The following is a 17,556-nucleotide window of genomic DNA, read 5'->3' as shown; positions in this document are numbered from 1 at the left end:
TAAGATGAAAATTTCAGACCCCTCCATGATTTCTAAGTGGGAGAACTTGCAAAATTGCAGGGTGTTCAAATACTTATTTTCCTCACTGTACGTGTGTGTGTGTGTGCGTGTGTGTGTGTGTGTGTGTGTGTAGAGATTGTCTATTGGTAGAGAGACTCTACCTGTGTTTTATATATATATATATATATATATATATATATATATATATATATATATATATATATATATATATATATATATATATATATATCAGTTGTTCACCAGTGGTTCTTAAACTGTGGGCCGTAACCCAAAGCAGGTAACAAATGTGCCTTTATTGGGTGAGGAGAGATAACAGATGCAGACCATTCTTAGTTGAATGGGGATAAATGTATTAATTTATGGTGGTGGAGTGAAAAAATAAGAGGTTCGTGTATTGTTCAAAGAGGATAGAGGAGGTGTCCAGTGAAGGTGTTGTACAGCGAGTATCTGTTTTCACACTCTGTTTTCGAGTCTGCACAACACAGATTCCTCCCAGCGGCCAGGTTCACATAGACCTGACAGCCTTTGTTCATCATCAGCACCACGACCTGAAAAAGACACATTAAACAGTGTCACCATTCGTACAATCAGCAGTGCTCACAGTTCAGCTCGTCAGCTACAAGCTAATATAATGAAACTAACTTTTTCATTAGTGGATTAGCTTTGAAAATCAATTGACCTTCGAGAAAAAGTTGAGTGTTTCTGATAACAAAAAAAGCAATAACAATAATCATAATAATAATAATAATAGAGTAGGTAGGTAGGTAGTTTTAAAAAACTGAGTTATTCTTTGTTTTAATAGTGCGCAGGCCTGAAATGCAAAAATGGATGTATATTAACAAATTAAATTAAGTTGACCACACACAAAAAAGAAGTAACTACTGTATCTTGGGTTCATACTGTCTGCAATGAAATAGAAGTCAAAGTAAATTTGTTTTTTTTTTTAAGGACATTTTTTATATTGTGGAATTTTTTTTCTGATATGGGGGATAATGTTGTAGATGGGGGTTCAAAACTGAATATTAGTGCTTTTGAGCATTAGTTTGAGACAAGAAATTCTAAAGAAAATATGTAATGCCTCTGTAATGAGCATATGATATGTTGGCATTATAGTTTGCAATTACTGTGCATAATTTGTGATTCACTTTTAAATGTTTTTCCACCTTTTTGAGTGAAGAAATTTATTTTGAACCAGTAATTATTGGTTTTTATGGATATGTTGATTATATATAAACAGACTTTGACTAAATGACCTAAATTATTTATTTGTGTCTGTGTTTGTACTACAGAATTAACTCATTGTGCTCCTGATCACCATAAACCAATCTGAATATCTGCTCTCAAATCAGTAGTAATGCTCAGTTGTTTGGGATACTTGCACTTTAAAACAGAATCTATGACACCCCAAAATGATCAGGACGTATTGAGTTTTAAAATTACAAAAACATCATGAGCAAAATAAGTGACATTTTTTTTTTTCTTTTGGAGGCAACATGCTTACACAAGTGTACTTATAAACTCAAATTTTTTTTTTTTACGTGGTAACACAATATTGTTTGTGTCATTGTTACCTGTATAATGAATGTAATTTGTAATGTTAGAATAGTGTCCAACTTTGATAAGTAATTACAACCATTTCCTGCTGAGTATCTAGCTGTAATCATGTTATGTTTTGTCTTCAGCTGTGTCGACTAATACCTGGGTGGCGCTGTCTTCAGCATCTTCTTGGTTGTCCTGCCACACAGCCACCAACGGCTGCCCGTTCTTCATTAACTGGACCTGCACATTTAATGGTATAGAAATAAGAACCAAGCAAGCAAAATGATCTTTGTTGAGATTGTGGGTTTTTACCTTATGATACAGGCGGCTGTTTACTTCAACGAAAGAATAGACGGTGACTGAAAAGATGTAAACACCAGCCCGCGGAGCAGTGAAGATACCTGGGAAAGTATGCAAAGCAAAGTGAAATTTAAAGATGTATTCTGAACGTAAACCAAGAACCTGGCAAGCGAAAACCACAAATCAAACAGTAAGTTAACTAGTTTTTTCATTATTTTTTCAATTTCAATTTATTTTCATTTATATAGCTCCAAATCACAACAAAGTTGCCTCAAGGTGCTTCACACAAGTAAGGTCTAACTTTACCAACCCCCAGAGCAAGCACACAGGTGACAGTGGTAAGGAAACACTCCCTCTAATGATTTGAGGAAGAAACCTCAAGCAGACCAAACTCAAAGGGGTGACCCTCTGCTTGGGCTATGCTACCAACACAATTGACAAAACAAAAATACAGGAAATTTTGGGAGTCCATGCCGGTGCATAGGAGAATTGTGTGCCTAGTTAGGCATATTAAATCTGCTTATTTATATACATATGTATTCATTTTCTACACACTATGTAAGTAAATATAAATAAGTTAAATATATAACCTCTGTTCAAGTTTAAAGAGGCATATTTTTTGAGATCTTACATACCTTTAACTAATCATTATTTCTAAGAAAATCATTTTGTATGTAACTTGGTTTTTGCAATTATTTTAATATTGAGTGATCTGCATTGGTTTTTGTGTTGTGTATGGAGTGAGTACAGTTGAGAAATAAGAACTGATTTGTGTTTTTGTCTTCTGTGTTTGAATTGTTTGGTTGTTGTATCTCACTTTGCACTCACAAAATATAATTACTACATTTAAAAAAATGTTTATATATTTAATTATTTACAGTATTTGGCATGTTACTTTAGAAAAGTAATTAGTTATAGTTACGAGTTACTTCTCCCAAAAAGTAAGTGTTAGTAACTGAATTACAGCGTTACACATTATAAAAGTAATTAGTTGCTAGGGAAAGTAGCTATTGCATTACTTAAAAAAAAAAAATGTTCAAATATGTCAATGAATTTGGACCTCCCCCCCACTTTATTGAAGTTTAATGAGACTTTAATCAGACAAATTTTGCATATTTTGCAATATTGTGAAACCAGTGGGACCTGCACTGCACTGCACCTGAATTGTTTCAATTCAATTTATTTTCGTTTATATAGCGCCAAATCACAACAAACTTGCCTCAAGGCGCTTCACACAAGTAAGGTCTAACCTTACCAACCCCCAGAGCAACAGTGGTAAGGAAAAACTCCCTATGAGGAAGAAACCTCAACCAGACCAGACTCAAAGGTGTGACCCTCTGCTTGGGCCATGCTACAGACACAAATTACAAAACAATTCACGAAATGAACATACAGGAAATGTTGCCGGTGCACAGTATGGTTTCTGGAACAGATACTCTTAGACACTGTTAGAATGGGCTCACTCCACTGATCGCAACGGCATAAAGTTTTCCTGTGGCTAACCCAGTGAATCAAAAGTTATTAGTGTCAACACGTTTTTCTTCATTAAAGCGCCACATAGCGTTTTTCACAGGCCATTTTTTTGTATATGGTGAGTTTTTTTCTGACAAATGCCAACCCTGTAAATTTCCCATTTCAGCTCTACCTGTTTTAGGCTTCCCAGTCACTTTTTGTGCCTAAAAAAACAAAACAAAAACAAAACACAACAACAATGAAAAAACAACAAAAACCAGCACAAAATCATCGACCAGCTTCCCTGGTGCTTGGACCCTATGATGCTCATTCACATGCACATTCTTGGCTTTTATCTCAGTGAGGGGAAATTAATGTCTGTTGTTCCAGTTTAAAAACCTAACGCTGCGTGTGCCTCTCACTCGTTTGTGTGTGTGTGTGAGACTCAGTAACTAATTTTTTTTTTAACCTTTATCTATCCAGGTTAGTCCCATGGAGATCGAGACCTCTTTTGCAAGGGAGACCTGGGCAATCATAAAGTTATCAATTCACGTAACCTGTATGTCTTTTAATGTGGGAGGAAGCTGGAGCACCAAGAGGAAACCCACGCAAACACAGGGAGAACATGTAAACTCCACACAGAAAGGCCACCGGTGGGAATCAAACCCATGACCTTCTTGCTGTGAGGCAACAATAACCACTAAGTCACAGTCCTGCCCCAGTTTATTTGCCTGTTTCAGACACTGTTTGTATTTCTTAATGATTGATGTAAATGAAGTCCAAGACATCTTGACTGACTTAGACATGTTTGTGTATGCATCCCCTTGGTTTGTCCAAATCTCAAAATGGTTAGCTGTTCTGTGTTTGTGTTTCCTACCCAGAAATGGAGAATATCCACCGCCGTGGTTCAGAGAGACGGAGGAGTAGGGGATGGGCACATCAATTGTGAATGGACCAAAGCAATCTGCACCTCCAATCGCTTTGAAGTTAGTGGTTGTCAGACTGGCTTTGAAGGAAATCTGAAGGTCTGGTCAAAGACATAAAGAATTTACTGAGTACAACTCAACCACAACATGAGATTCCCACAAAGGATTTGTGTGTGTGAAGGTGCCGTCAGTGTGTTTTCACCTGTGACCGCCTGTGTGTGTGTGTGTGTGTGCAGCTCTGTAATGGCACCCCACAGAGAGTGCAGTCTGCTAAAGGTGCTTTCCTCCACCCTGTACAAGTCCTTGGCACCACAGCAGCATTCACTTTGGCCTTTGAAAGCACAGCTGCAGTCCCAGTTGCCACACGGCAGCGGACCCTTAAAATTCACTGCAGGGACACAAGTACGAGTAAGTCAGATGGGTCCAAAGTGAGGAAACGATAACAAACAAACAGGCCTGCCTCGAAGAGGGAAAGCTTTCCTTCAGGGACTATTATCAGATTGCCCTTGAGCAAGGCATTAAAGCCCGGCTGGCTGTCAGTGAGCACATTAAATCATCATAAATCAGTCGTGTGTTGTTGTAATCTTACATGCAGCTTGCAGCATGTGGGATGATTCATAGGCACCCACACCAAAGCAGAGACACAGCGTCCCCAACAGGAACAAACACAACAGTTTGACCATTTTCCACCACTCTGAACAAGAAAAAAAAACAAAAAACAAAATCAATCATTTATGGTCATATTTTATTTTTATGGTGCTTCTCTATGTAGAGGCTAGAATCACATTATTGATGCTTATATTCAAAAGTGTGTTGTTATAGTAAAAACCTGACAACTATACAAAATAAAGTGTTCAAACAAAACTCATATTTAAAACACTTGAAGTAACCTTCATGTTTTATTTATTTAAAATATCTGTTAATACTGAAATTTAAGTTGTGGAAAAAAATCAATATGATAAAGACATTTAGTGTTGTTTACAAGTACATTACAAGTAATCACTCAGAATCAGATTTCAATATGGACTTTAATTCAGAACCAAAATACATCAATTACCTGCTTTCAAACATTTGAACAGTAGTGAATTTGTTTTTGTTTTTTAATTGTCTTTCATGATTATGACTCTCATTTAGTTTTTCAGTTTCATTTTATCATTAATTAAAATCAATCAAATCAATTTTATTTATATAGCGCCAAATCACAACAAACAGTTGCCCCAAGGTGCTTTATGTTGTAAGGCAAAAGCCATACAATAATTACAGACAAGCCCCAATGGTCAAAATGACCCCCTATGAGCAAGCACTTGGCGACAGTGGGAAGGAAAAACTCCCTTTTAACAGGAAGAAACCTCCAGCAGAACCAGGCTCAGGGAGGGGCAGTCTTCTGCTGGAACTGGTTGGGGCTGAGGGGAGAGAATCAGGAAAAAGACATGCTGTGGAAGAGAGCAGAGATCAATCACCAATTATTAAAAGCAGAGTGGTGCATACAGAGCAAAAAGAGGTGAATAAAAAGAAACACTGGGTGCATCATGGGAAACCCCCCAGCAGTCTAAGTCTATAGCAGCATAACTAAGGGATGGTTCAGGGTCACCTGACTATAAGCTTTAGCAAAAAGGAAAGTTTTAAGCCTAATCTTAAAAGTAGAGAGGGTGTCTGTCTCCCTGATCCGAATTGGGAGCTGGTTCAACAGGAGAGGAGCCTGAAAGCTGAAGGCTCTGCCTCCCATTCTACTCTTACAAACCCTAGGAACTACAAGTAAGCAATGTTTCTGTGTAGGCTCTCAGTTGTCCAGGTGGTTTCCATAGTAGAGAAGCTTGAATCTTCGACTGGACTGGGTTGCTTGATGCGAGGACGTTTCGCTTCAAATCACAGAAGCTTTCTCAGCTAAAATTCTTGCTCTGGAAGTCTGACTTCTGTCTGACTCTTGTAGAGAAGAATAAAACAGAAGCCAACAAAAGCTGGAGTTTTAAACCTAACAAGACCCCTCCTACTGACAGGCAGACTGCTATAGGCTAGTGACTAAACAATAGCTCTAATTAGCAACTATTGTGCTCTAGTTAGCACACCTAATGACAGGACAGCTGTCCCTCTAATGATGGGATGGATGCCTTTCTGATGGCTCCCTTGATGACGTGAATGACTCATTAACCTCTCTCAAACCATTTCTTCTCTCTGGCTAATATTTTAACTTCCTTGTCCTCAAACATGTGGTTAGTGTCTTTAAGGTGGAGATGGGAAGTCCCAGAGAACAAAGAGACCAGATAGACAGGAGACGGAGACAAGAAGGAGAGGAGTGTCTCTCCCTTATTTAGCAGGAGTAGGGGAAAAACTACAGAGGATCTTCAGACAGCACAAAATCCCAGTTTACTTTAAACCGGTTAACACCTTGAGACAGAAATTAGTTCACCCTAAGGACAGGATCCCTAGTTACAAACAGAGCAATGTAGTGTATTCTATCAGATGTCAGGTAAAACTGTAACGAACACTACATAGGTGAAACGAAGCAACCTTACACAAAAGGCTATACCAGCACCGCAGAGAGGGTGCCAGTGGACCTCAGTCTGCGGTTCATCTCCACCTTAAAGACACTAACCACACGTTTGAGGACAAGGAAGTTAAAATCTTAGCCAGAGAGAAGAAATGGTTTGAGAGAGGGGTCAAGAAGGCATTCTTTGTGAAACGTTTGAAACCCAGCCTTAACCGGGGAGAGGGTCTGAGACACACTTTATCCCCTGTTTACAATGGGGTACTCAGGTCAAAGGAGTTTCAGTCTTTTGTTCATGGTAATGAGTCATTCACATCATCAAGGGCATCAGAAGGCCATCAGAAGGGCATCCATCCCTTCATTAGAGGGACAGCTGTCCTGTCATTAGGTGTGCTAACTAGAGCACAATAGTTGCTATTTAGAGCTGTTGTTTAGTCACTAGCCTATAGCAGTCTGCCTCTCAGTAGGAGGGGTCTGGTTAGGTTTAAAACTCCAGCTTTTGTTGGCTTCTGTTTTATTCTTCTCCACAAGAGTCAGACAGAAGTCAGACTTCCAGAGCAAGAATTTTAGCTGAGGAAGCTTCTGCGATTTGAAGCGAAACGTCAAGCAACCCAGTCCAGTCGAAGATTCAAGCTTCTCTACTACAAGTAAGCCTGCAGTCTGAGAGCGAAGCACTCTATTGTGGTGATATGGTACTAAGAGGTCCCTAAGATAAGATGGGACCTGATTATTCAAAACCTTATAAGTAAGAAGAAGAATTTTAAATTCTATTCTGGAATTAACAGGGAGCCAATGAAGAGAGGCCAATATGGGTGATATGGTCTCTCCTTCTAGTCCCTGTCAGCACTCTAGCTGCAGCATTTTGAATTAACTGAAGGCTTGGGAACTTTTAGGACAACCTGATAATAATGAATTACAATAGTCCAGCATAGAGAAAATAAATGCATAAATTAGCTTTTCAGCATCACTCTGAGACAAGACCTTTCTAATTTTAGAGATATTGCGCAAATGCAAAAAAGCAGTCCTACATATTTGCTTAATATGCACATTGAAGGACATATCCTGATCAAAAATGACTCCAGGATTTCTCACAGTATTACTGGAGGTCAGGGTAATGCCATCCAGAGTAAGGATCTGGTTAGACACCATGTTTCTAAGATTTGTGGGGGCCAAGTACAATAACTTCAGTTTTCTCTGAATTTAAAAGCAGGAAATTAGAGGTCATCCATGTCTTTATGTCTGTAAGACATTCTTGCAGTCTAACTAATTGGTGTGTGTCCTCTGGCTTCATGGATAGATAAAGCTGGGTATCATCTGCGTAACAATGAAAATTTAAGCAATGCTTTCTAATAACACTGCCTAAGGGAAGCATGTATAAAGTGAATAAAATTGGTAGCACAGAACCTTGTGGAACTCCATAATTAACCTTAGTCTGTGAAGAAGATTCCCCATTTACATGAACAAATTGTAATCTTTAGATAAATATGATTCAAACCACCGCAGCGCAGTGCCTTTAATACCTATGGCATGCTCTAATCTCTGTAATAAAATTTTATGGTCAACAGTATCAAAACCTGCACTGAGGTCTAACAGAACAAGCACAGAGATGAGTCCACTGTCTGAGGCCATAAGAAGATCATTTGTAACCTTCACTAATGCTGTTTCTGTACTATGATGAATTCTAAAACCTGACTGAAACTCTTCAAATAGACCATTCCTCTGCAGATGATCAGTTAGCTGTTTTACAACTACCCTTTCAAGAATTTTTGAGAGAAAAGGAAGGTTGGAGATTGGCCTATAATTAGCTAAGATAGCTGGGTCAAGTGATGGCTTTTTAAGTAATGGTTTAATTACTGCCACCTTAAAAGCCTGTGGTACATAGCCAACTAATAAAGATAGATTGCTCATATTTAAGATCGAAGCATTAACTAATGGTAGGGCTTCCTTGAGCAGCCTGGTAGGAATGGGGTCTAATAGACATGCCTAGATAATTGCATCTTATTATAAAATATGTAACACGTATCAATTAAGAACAGCATCAGAAATTATGACAATACTAATTATTAGACTATATAACAATTGTATTATTATTATTATTATTATTATTATTATTATTATTATTATTATTATTATTATTATTATGTAATACAGTGAAAAAAGAGAAACCTAATTAAATTGCTTTAATTGGTAATACTCAAGTGAATTAAATTTGTCCAAATTAAGATAAAAAGTTGTCATAAATATTACTTATTAATTTAATTTGGATCAACCTAATTCCCTTGAGTGTTACCAATTAGAGCAATTTATTTAGGTTTCTCTTTTTCACTGTACTACTACAGTAGTAGTAGTAGTAGTACTAATAATAATAATGATAATAATAATAAAAACAATAATAAAAACAAACAAAATAATAATAAGTATCAATTAAGAACAACATCAATGATGACAATGCTAATTATTAGAATATATATTATAACAATTTCATTATTATTATTACTACTGTAGTAGTACAGGGAAACGAGAAAATGAATTAATTTCTTTAATTGTAACACTCAAGTGAATTAAGTTTGACATAAATATTACTTATTAATTTAATTTGTATCAACCTCATTTCCTTGAGTGTTACCAGATAGTACCAATGTATTTATGTACATTGCATGATATAACAACAATTCAAAAGTAACAAGAATATATATTATAATGTTTTTGTAAATTCACTTGCATAATCCATTTATGTCATTTATGGCCATTTTACAAAGAAGCATACATGAGGACCATTTTTAATGTAGGCAACAATATATTATGCATAAACATATATATTTTTTGCCTCCATAATTTGCAAAATCTGTCATATAATATATGGTACATTAACTAATAATGTGTTATCTCATTCTGAAATAATTTTTAGAACATTTCTGCTAGATCTTAAAATAATATCATTTTATGATCTAAACATACACTGAAGAAAAGTGAAGTGAAGAAAAGAAAACTTAAACCTAAATTTATTAGTTTATTTAAGGTTTTGTTCATATTATACAATAAATAAATAAATACATTTAAGTGTAACAAATTATAGTATATTTTTAGGTTAATGTAAGTAACATTTTTAGTGTATACCTATGTCCTATTTTACCTCAGCACATTATTTTGAAATACTGATTGGAGCAGTCTATTTAGGATTTATTTATTTGTTTGTTTGTTTATTGACACACAAAACTCACAAATGGTTTGAAAACACTGATTTAAATCACATAATCTAAAACTGTCTGATTACATTTTGACCCATGAGCAGATTTGTTCTAATTTCTTCCAAAATTAATCAAACCTGCATTTGTCTTTTCATAGCAGTCCACTTATACTGTACATATTATACATATTATACATAATAGTTACCAATATTAGAGAAATTAATAAGCAGTGCGGGCTGTGTAAAGATAGCAGCACCAAAACAAACAAACAAACAAACCACTTACACTTTGTGTTCCTCTGCAGGTCTGACAATCGGTGAAACTAAGATTGGAGATCACCTGCCGTAGTTTTAAGGAGGACACACACGCATGCACACACACACACACACACACACACACACACACACGCACGCACGCACATGCACATAATGTCCCTTTAGTGTGAAAGAACTGTTCTTGTTGTTCATTTGAAGCCACACCTATTTGGACTATAAAAGCTGAAGACAGAAGTGTCGTCATAACAATGTGTACACAGATAAAATCAAGGCTTATAATTGAGAAGATAATAAAATGAAATAAAAGTGGTTTGGGTCAATCGGAAAAGACCCAGATCTCATTACCACCTGGTTCCTCCTTCTGAGGGATCAGAAATAATACTGTGTGTTCCCATGATGACCTGCTGGAAAGTCACAGGAATTAGTTGTGAGATATGTGATATGTTACGTCAGTTGGTTTGTTAGCAGAAAAGAGAAGCATTTCTGGGTTCTTTTATAGATATTTCAGGAAAAATTTGAATGACCACAAAATTATTAACATGCACAGCTGTATTTTTACTGAGAAATTTTTGTAAGTAGATTTTTGCCTGAATTAGCATCAAGGGACATGTGCAGTTTCACTATATACAGTATACAATGACAATAAAGACCAAACTGAACTGAACTGAAATGAAATGAATTAAATTATGGATTTTTGGATTTTACATCTAATTGCTCAAATACATTTTGAATAAATGAAAGTGATAATAACTACATGGATGTAATTTGGGATGTGCTGATTTGATGTTGCAGATCAACATCAGTCCAATATTGGCCCAGAATACTGGATCCAATATCGGGGTGTGGATGGTGTGGGGGGGCAGTCGGATGGGGCGGGGGACAAAAACAAAATCTGGTCCAATCTAATCCAAGTGATCGGTTGCACATCAAAGTCATTGCATTGATGCTTTGGATGGCTCAGATTGCTCAGTACATCCAGAAAAATGTATTTATTAACAGATTAGTTGTTTTAAAACAGGTCAAATGGTATCAGATTATAGTGGTATCAGGAGATACTGAAGGCTCCAGTATGACATGAAAAAGTCGCATTGTGCCATCCATCCCTGGTTAACATCATCCTTTATCAATGCACCTCAACTGTTCAAATAAATGATATTAAAATCATAACAGTAGTCAGGTCATTTTATTTCAACACTAAGCATCCCACAGACATTTTGTGCTAAACATTTATGGGATTAAAAAACACTCATCAATTACTGGACAATCTTTTGCTTCTTTTGGGAAAGCGATATGTGGTTTTGTCCTTTGACATTTGTTTGATCTTTCTTTGTTGCTTTGAAAGCTGAAACCAAGAATGTAAGTATTCTCCAGGGAGCTAATCTATTTATTCACATGTCCTTATCAGCGTGATGGCTACAAGAACCTTTCAGGTGTTTCATCCTGTTTCAATACAAACTGACTTCTGAGCAATCCACATAATGGCAATGGACCAAAAACAAACAAAAAAACCCCCGAAACAAAACGGTAACATGACATCCGCTACGCCCTGAAATCTGGTCTGTTAGATTAGATTGTGAATAGATGGATCATGCTAATAATAAAAGGACAAAGTCTTCTTGGCATAGTTTGATGCAATGTGGGTATTGTTACCTCCACCAAGGAGGTTATGTTTTCGGTCGGGTTTGTTTGTTTGTTTGTTTGTCTGTCTGTTTGTCAGCAGGATAACTCAAAACATTTTGAACGGATTTTGATGAAATTTTGTGGAGTGGTTGGAAATGACAAGAGGAACAAGTGATTAAATTGTAGTGGTGATCCGGATCATGATCCGGTTCCAGGAATTTTTAAAGGATTCTTCACCATTGCGGGATAGGGGGAATTTTGACATTCTAGTTTCTAACTCCACAAAAACAAGGCAGAAAGGCTTGAAAAAAATTAGGGTGTAACATAGTCAAATGTTCTATCGAACATCAAAGTTTGGTGATGATGGGATCCGGATTCCGGATCTGGTGACCCAGAATATGCAAAAATATAGGGAAAATAGAATATGTGTCAGTGTGAGGTGACAAATGAAGCTAGAGATGCACAACTAACACCAAATTGTAGCTGAATCTGTACTGATTCAGTAAGGTGTCATCAGATTTGATGTAGCTTCAAATGTTATGGAGCTAGATCCAGAAGAAAACTGCCATTACTGAAAAATCATTTTTATAATATATTATAATAACATTTGAACTAATAAAGACATAAAAGTAATTCCAAGTTCTAGTGGTATGTTTTCATGGTCAAGGATGTCAAATATAAAGGAAAGAAAAGTGTATGTATCATAGTTTTGGTTGTAACACTGAATTGTTGAATAGATCACTGTGCCAAGGAGGGAATCTCTTTAGGGTCAGTGACCCTATGGCCTTGTGTAGCACATGCGACACTTAAAAAATAGTTCTATTTCAGAATTTACTGTTATTTATTTAGAGAAGTGTTTCATAAATGTTAAAAAATTCATATATTTGCAGTTTAGTTGAATAATAAATTGAATTTTGTCTCTTATTTGTTTTTGTCTATAAGCACATGCAATATCAATATCAGTGCTCAGATGACAGTAGCTTCTGGGAAAGGTGCAAGTTGCAATAAACTGTGATGCCAAGCGCTAAGGATACATGCTATCCAGTCACAGCAGATTAAACTTTTTTTACTACTGAGCAAACATCATTGTTAGACTTTTTTAGGTTCAGTGATTCCACAGCATGTAGATGTTATGGCATCAGTGACCCCATGGCCTGGGCGGAGGTTTGCACTCTCCAAGTGCTTCTAGTTACCTTCTGTTCATGGATGATTCAGGCCAGGTCAGGACTGGGACCATGAACCAGATCCACCACACACACACACACACACACACACACACACACACACACACACACACACACACACACACACACACACACACACACACACACACACACACCACACACACACACACACACACACACACACACACACAAAGTTTTTGTACAATCTTCCTGAGAAATTTGTAAGCTTTTCCTCCCGGGTTCAGTTGAATTCCAGAGGAAAGTCCTTGAATCCACTTTCATTACTTTTATCAAATATGCATTAAAATAATATTGTTGAAAGTAATGTGTAATTCTTTTGTGTTTCTGCAGGGAAAGTCAACAGGAAAAAATGTATATTTTGTCACAGTACCCTATGGAGTGCTGACCCCCAAATGTTGTAACTCATATTAAGCCTTGTTTTATGAGTTTATAGGCAAATAATTATTGCAATTCTATTGTGTAAGACATGTAGAAGAAGTCAATAAATATATTTGACTTGTTAAATTTATAAGTATTTGTATGCATGCTGTTATAATAATGATAATATCACCTTTGGGTTTGACTTGGGTTCTAGTAAAATTAAGGTGTAACATAGCACAGTTGGATGAGTATTTTTGTATAAAATGATATGTTCCTCCTATTTGAGTTTTTTTTTAAATAGTTCACTCTATAACAAAGTCGTCTCAGCAGCCTGGGTGATACAGAGTTCATAAAAACTATGAACAATTAAATAAATATGCAAGCTATTTGTTGAAAGTCTTGCTTTATTATTGTGTATGTTCACAGATCCAGCAATATTTGTCACATTCAACACAGTAGTCGATGTAAAAATTATGTTGCAGAACAAGGACAAGGTTCAAACTCAGAATAGTCAAACATAGATGAGATGAATTGAACATCTGTCAGACTCTAATGTCTAAAAGGTTTCTGCTGCTACACTTTACTAGTTTACTCAGTGTCATACAACAGGAATCCACTGAATGTGTTGTAGTGGTTGTAGTCGTGGCACAGCGAGCAGTTCTTGCCCAGATTGACAGCCACATTGTCTCCAGCCCTCAGATGCAGGACAATGACAGTAGTGGCGCTGTCCTTGTGATCGTGGCTGTTTCTCTGCCCCGGCCAAACTACTGTTGTCCCGTTCACCTGTAACTTCACACAGGCTTTGAACTCCATACCAGAGGCCCCCTCATCACTGAAGGCAGTGAGGGCGAGTGTGTAGACGCCACGTCTGGGAACCCTGAAGATACCAGTGGTCATGTTGTAACCGCCTCCCAGGTTGATGAAGACTTGCTTGTAGATGAGGTTCTGGCTGTCGTTAATGGATGTATAACATGTTTGCTCATCGGTTAGAGCAACTGAAAAGGCAGTACGACTCTCTGAAATAGAGAGGAACAGACATAGTCAGCATAAAATATTGATTCCCAAACTTTAGCCACGATCTGTTTGGAAACCAAAAAGAAAAAGTCCATAGGGCAGGTGTGGTGGCCAAGTGGTTAAGTGCAGAAGGCCGGCCCTGTCCGTTCTCCATAGAAGTGGAGTGCAATAGCCATATTAATGTTGTGATGTAAAACAACATGTCTAAACACCTTCATTACTTAAGATATTTGTATAATCCGCACTTCCCCGTGTGTGTTTCTCACCATTCAGTTTCCTGAAGATTTGTTTGTTCTCCTTCAGTTTTTCTTCCAGCTCAGCGAGGGTTTTATTAAAGACTGCCGACATGTTGTGTATCCGCTGTTGCATCAGACAGCACTTACAGGATGCCTTACTCAAATTACACTCTACACACACACACACACACACACACAAAGTTGCAAGGCAAGCAATTATGTCCTATATGTGTATGCACAAAAAAATCAAATCTAATTTGGTCTGTAAAAATAAATAAATAAATCCCTCACCATTGCCCAGGTTGGGATTTTTACGCCCCAAATCCACGTCATCTAATGAGTTTTTTTTAGCACAAGCTGCTGCGAGCAGACAGAGGGCCACAAGAACTAGGAGGAAAACAGGAAAATGACATGTTACTAAAACCAGAAAAAAAAAAAAACCCACCAAGCAGCAGATAGAGATATGTGCTGTCTCACTGTACTGAATCAGTCTCAGTCATAAAGCTGTTCAAGTGTCTGGAGTTGTCTCACCTCTCATGATGATGGAAGGACAGTGTGAGTGACTGACCAGGAAAAATGATTTTTATATGGGCTGGGTTTTTTTTTGGGGGGGGGGGGGGGGGGGGGCGTTTCATGTAATGGCTCAGGTTTATTCCTCCTTTTGTACCATTGTTCCTCTCATCTTCCTGTGTATTTGCTTTGACTCTGTAACTGGAGATCTAGTTATCAGTGATGACATTTTAGTTTCCAATTGTTGTGCACGAAGGTGGATATTCTCTCCAGGGTTCTGTGCTGTTGATACAAACCTTGCATCATCTTTTGTCAGCAGTCAGGTTTCTCACTCCAGCAGACAAAGAGTGTGGGTCACAGTGCTGCATTTTGAAGAGATTTTGGTTGTGAATATGTATTTTATTTTTGTTTGAGCTAACTGCATGTGATATACTAGATTATATATCAACGTGATGTTGTGAAAGTGTAGGAACACGGACCCACAACAGGGGGCGCAAATGAACGGACAATGGAGGAGTCAAATAACACTGTTTTTACTGTTGTGAAAACAGGCACAACAACACAGCCGATTACAATATTGCGACTAAGTCCAATAACAACGGTGTCGTGTGGGCAGGCTCGACGATAGGAGACGTCTGTCCAAGTCGAACCGGAACCACCCCGATTTCCTCTGCCACCGAACCCCGGGAATACTGGAGCCGCCAAGTCCCGAATCCCCAGGTGGCCACTGCCTCCGCTCGTCGGACCCGGTACTGCTGGCAAGGAACAAAAACAGTCAGGTGTGGATGCGGCTGCACCCAGCAACACGGAGGGTGGAGAGTCCACCTCCACCTCTCGTTAACAATGATACAGGTTAGTGCAGGAATGTGAGTACTTATCAACAGGTCCAATACAGTCTCCTGCTGTTCCACTCACTATCTGCGCAAAAGCAACAAAGTATTATGTTCAACAACACAATTGGCTGAGTACGTTACCTCTTTGGTGAAGCGATATCTCGGCAAATGAGGTGGAGATGCCGTCCTGCTGATATACCTCCGTGTTAATTGGGATCAGCTGTCTCCAGTGATGGGTGTCAGCTGTCATCCTGGCTGCTCCCGTAAGGCGGCAGCGCCCTCCGGTGCCTGGAGCCCGCACTCCAGGCAGGGCGCCCTCTAGTGGTGGTGGGCCAGCAGTACCTCCTCTTCAGCGGCCCACACAACACGTGATAGGGTTTGGCAAAAGCCTAGTCACGCAGCCATCCCCTCCAGGTTCTTAACACTGTTTCTCATGAACAAAAGCATCTATTATCTTGTAATTCTTCAGTTTGATAAGACATCTAATGAGGATAAACTGATTAAAAATTTGGTTAACGTTGATGCAGGTGATCAACAGAAAACACTTTTTAATGCTTATTTAATATACCTGTCTGTGGCCTGGACATATCTGGACTTACTGAGAGAATAATGTTATCATCATATGCTTGATACAAATTATGTGTTAATGTATTTTACAAACATATGTATAGTTGAAGTTACATGTTTGAAATGAGCTTGTTTGTCTGTTTGTTTTTCCAAATCTGAGGTCTGGTTGGTAAGAAGGCTACTGTTGCTTCTAATTTAGGAACTTTATATATTTAAAAATATTACTGCACAAGTTACATATAACACGCCAAACGTTAATAAATATGTAATATGTATAATCAAATTTTAATAATTAAAATGTGTAACCACTTCATCTTTAAAAAGGACAACATTTATTTTTGGTGCTTTAATTAATTTAATTTAATTTAATTGTTACAAATTGTTAAATTGTAAAATTTAAAGTTTTTAAAGTTTTTCTTCTTTGTTTACTTTTATTTGAAAAATGTTTTAGTTTGACAAGTCGTTAGCGTCATGACATGGCAATTGCAACATTAAATTTTTGCTGGATAGCAAAGTTACAACATTTATTTTAATTTATTTCTGTTGAACCACTGATGAAGAAAACAAACACTGTCCCCCCCCCCCCCCCCCCCCCCCACAAAAAAAAAAAACCAACACATTCTGGAGTGCCTAAAACTTTTTGCACAGTGATATGAAGCCAACAAAAAATAGATTTGGTAAGGAATATCTTAAAAAACTCATCTCTTTTCCAGACACGGAATGTACAATCAAAATTAAATTTCAGTAATTGTGGATGTTTGGTTATGTCCATAAGTATTTGGACAGTCTTTGTTTGTTTATTTATTGTATTTTACCTCTAAACACCGCTACAATTAAACTGAAATGTTAAATGAAATCTGGAGACTTTCAGCTCTAATTGAAAGTGTTCCACAAAATAGCACAATAACCATTATTCATTTTTATACATTGTCTCTATTTTCAGATGCCCAGAGTAGTTATCTATCTATCTATCTATCTATCTATCTATCTATCTATCTATCTATCTATCTATCTATCTATCTATC

At 37.4% G+C, this 17,556-nt stretch overlaps 2 protein-coding genes and 1 long non-coding RNA gene across 3 annotated transcripts; 1 reads left to right on the top strand and 2 right to left on the bottom strand.

Annotated features, from left to right (window-relative positions):
- Positions 1 to 355: 355 nt before the first annotated feature.
- cbln18 (cerebellin 18) lies at positions 356 to 10,314 on the bottom strand. Its single transcript, XM_034168922.1, has 7 exons — positions 10,197 to 10,314; positions 4,828 to 4,932; positions 4,441 to 4,626; positions 4,190 to 4,339; positions 1,873 to 1,961; positions 1,720 to 1,800; positions 356 to 569 (listed from the first exon to the last, which is right to left on the bottom strand). Exons 2-7 carry the CDS (start codon positions 4,919 to 4,921, stop codon positions 420 to 422), a joined length of 750 nt encoding a protein of 249 aa, XP_034024813.1. The 5' UTR covers positions 4,922 to 4,932; positions 10,197 to 10,314; the 3' UTR covers positions 356 to 419.
- On the top strand, positions 3,559 to 13,673 carry LOC117509170. The gene is made up of 3 exons (XR_004560286.1): positions 3,559 to 3,701; positions 5,887 to 5,889; positions 13,658 to 13,673. It is a non-coding gene; the product is annotated as an uncharacterized LOC117509170 (long non-coding RNA).
- A 95-nt stretch (positions 13,674 to 13,768) lies between these two features.
- Positions 13,769 to 15,159, bottom strand: cbln20 (cerebellin 20). The gene is made up of 4 exons (XM_034168758.1): positions 15,153 to 15,159; positions 14,913 to 15,008; positions 14,652 to 14,792; positions 13,769 to 14,387 (listed from the first exon to the last, which is right to left on the bottom strand). The coding sequence occupies exons 1-4, from the start codon at positions 15,157 to 15,159 to the stop codon at positions 13,960 to 13,962; spliced, it is 672 nt and encodes a 223-aa protein (XP_034024649.1). The 3' UTR covers positions 13,769 to 13,959.
- Positions 15,160 to 17,556: the final 2,397 nt, after the last annotated feature.

Source organism: Thalassophryne amazonica, chromosome 4, assembly GCF_902500255.1.
Source record: "Thalassophryne amazonica chromosome 4, fThaAma1.1, whole genome shotgun sequence".
In the NCBI taxonomy this organism is placed as follows: domain Eukaryota; kingdom Metazoa; phylum Chordata; class Actinopteri; order Batrachoidiformes; family Batrachoididae; genus Thalassophryne; species Thalassophryne amazonica.
Note: the sequence above shows the minus strand (reverse complement) of the source record. Positions and strands in the feature narration are given on the sequence as shown.

Excerpts from the sequence above, each read along its gene's own strand:
- cbln18 (XM_034168922.1), bottom strand. The coding sequence starts at position 4,921 with ATGGTCAAACTGTTGTGTTTGTTCCTGTTGGGGACGCTGTGTCTCTGC. Across the intron at positions 1,962-4,189 it reads TGGATATTCTCCATTTCTGG|GTATCTTCACTGCTCCGCGG; the intron begins GTAGGAAACACA and ends ATACTTTCCCAG. Across the intron at positions 570-1,719 it reads CTGAAGACAGCGCCACCCAG|GTCGTGGTGCTGATGATGAA; the intron begins GTATTAGTCGAC and ends TGTCTTTTTCAG.
- cbln20 (XM_034168758.1), bottom strand. Across the intron at positions 14,793-14,912 it reads AAATCCCAACCTGGGCAATG|AGTGTAATTTGAGTAAGGCA; the intron begins GTGAGGGATTTA and ends GTGTGTGTGTAG. Across the intron at positions 14,388-14,651 it reads AATCTTCAGGAAACTGAATG|AGAGTCGTACTGCCTTTTCA; the intron begins GTGAGAAACACA and ends TCTCTATTTCAG.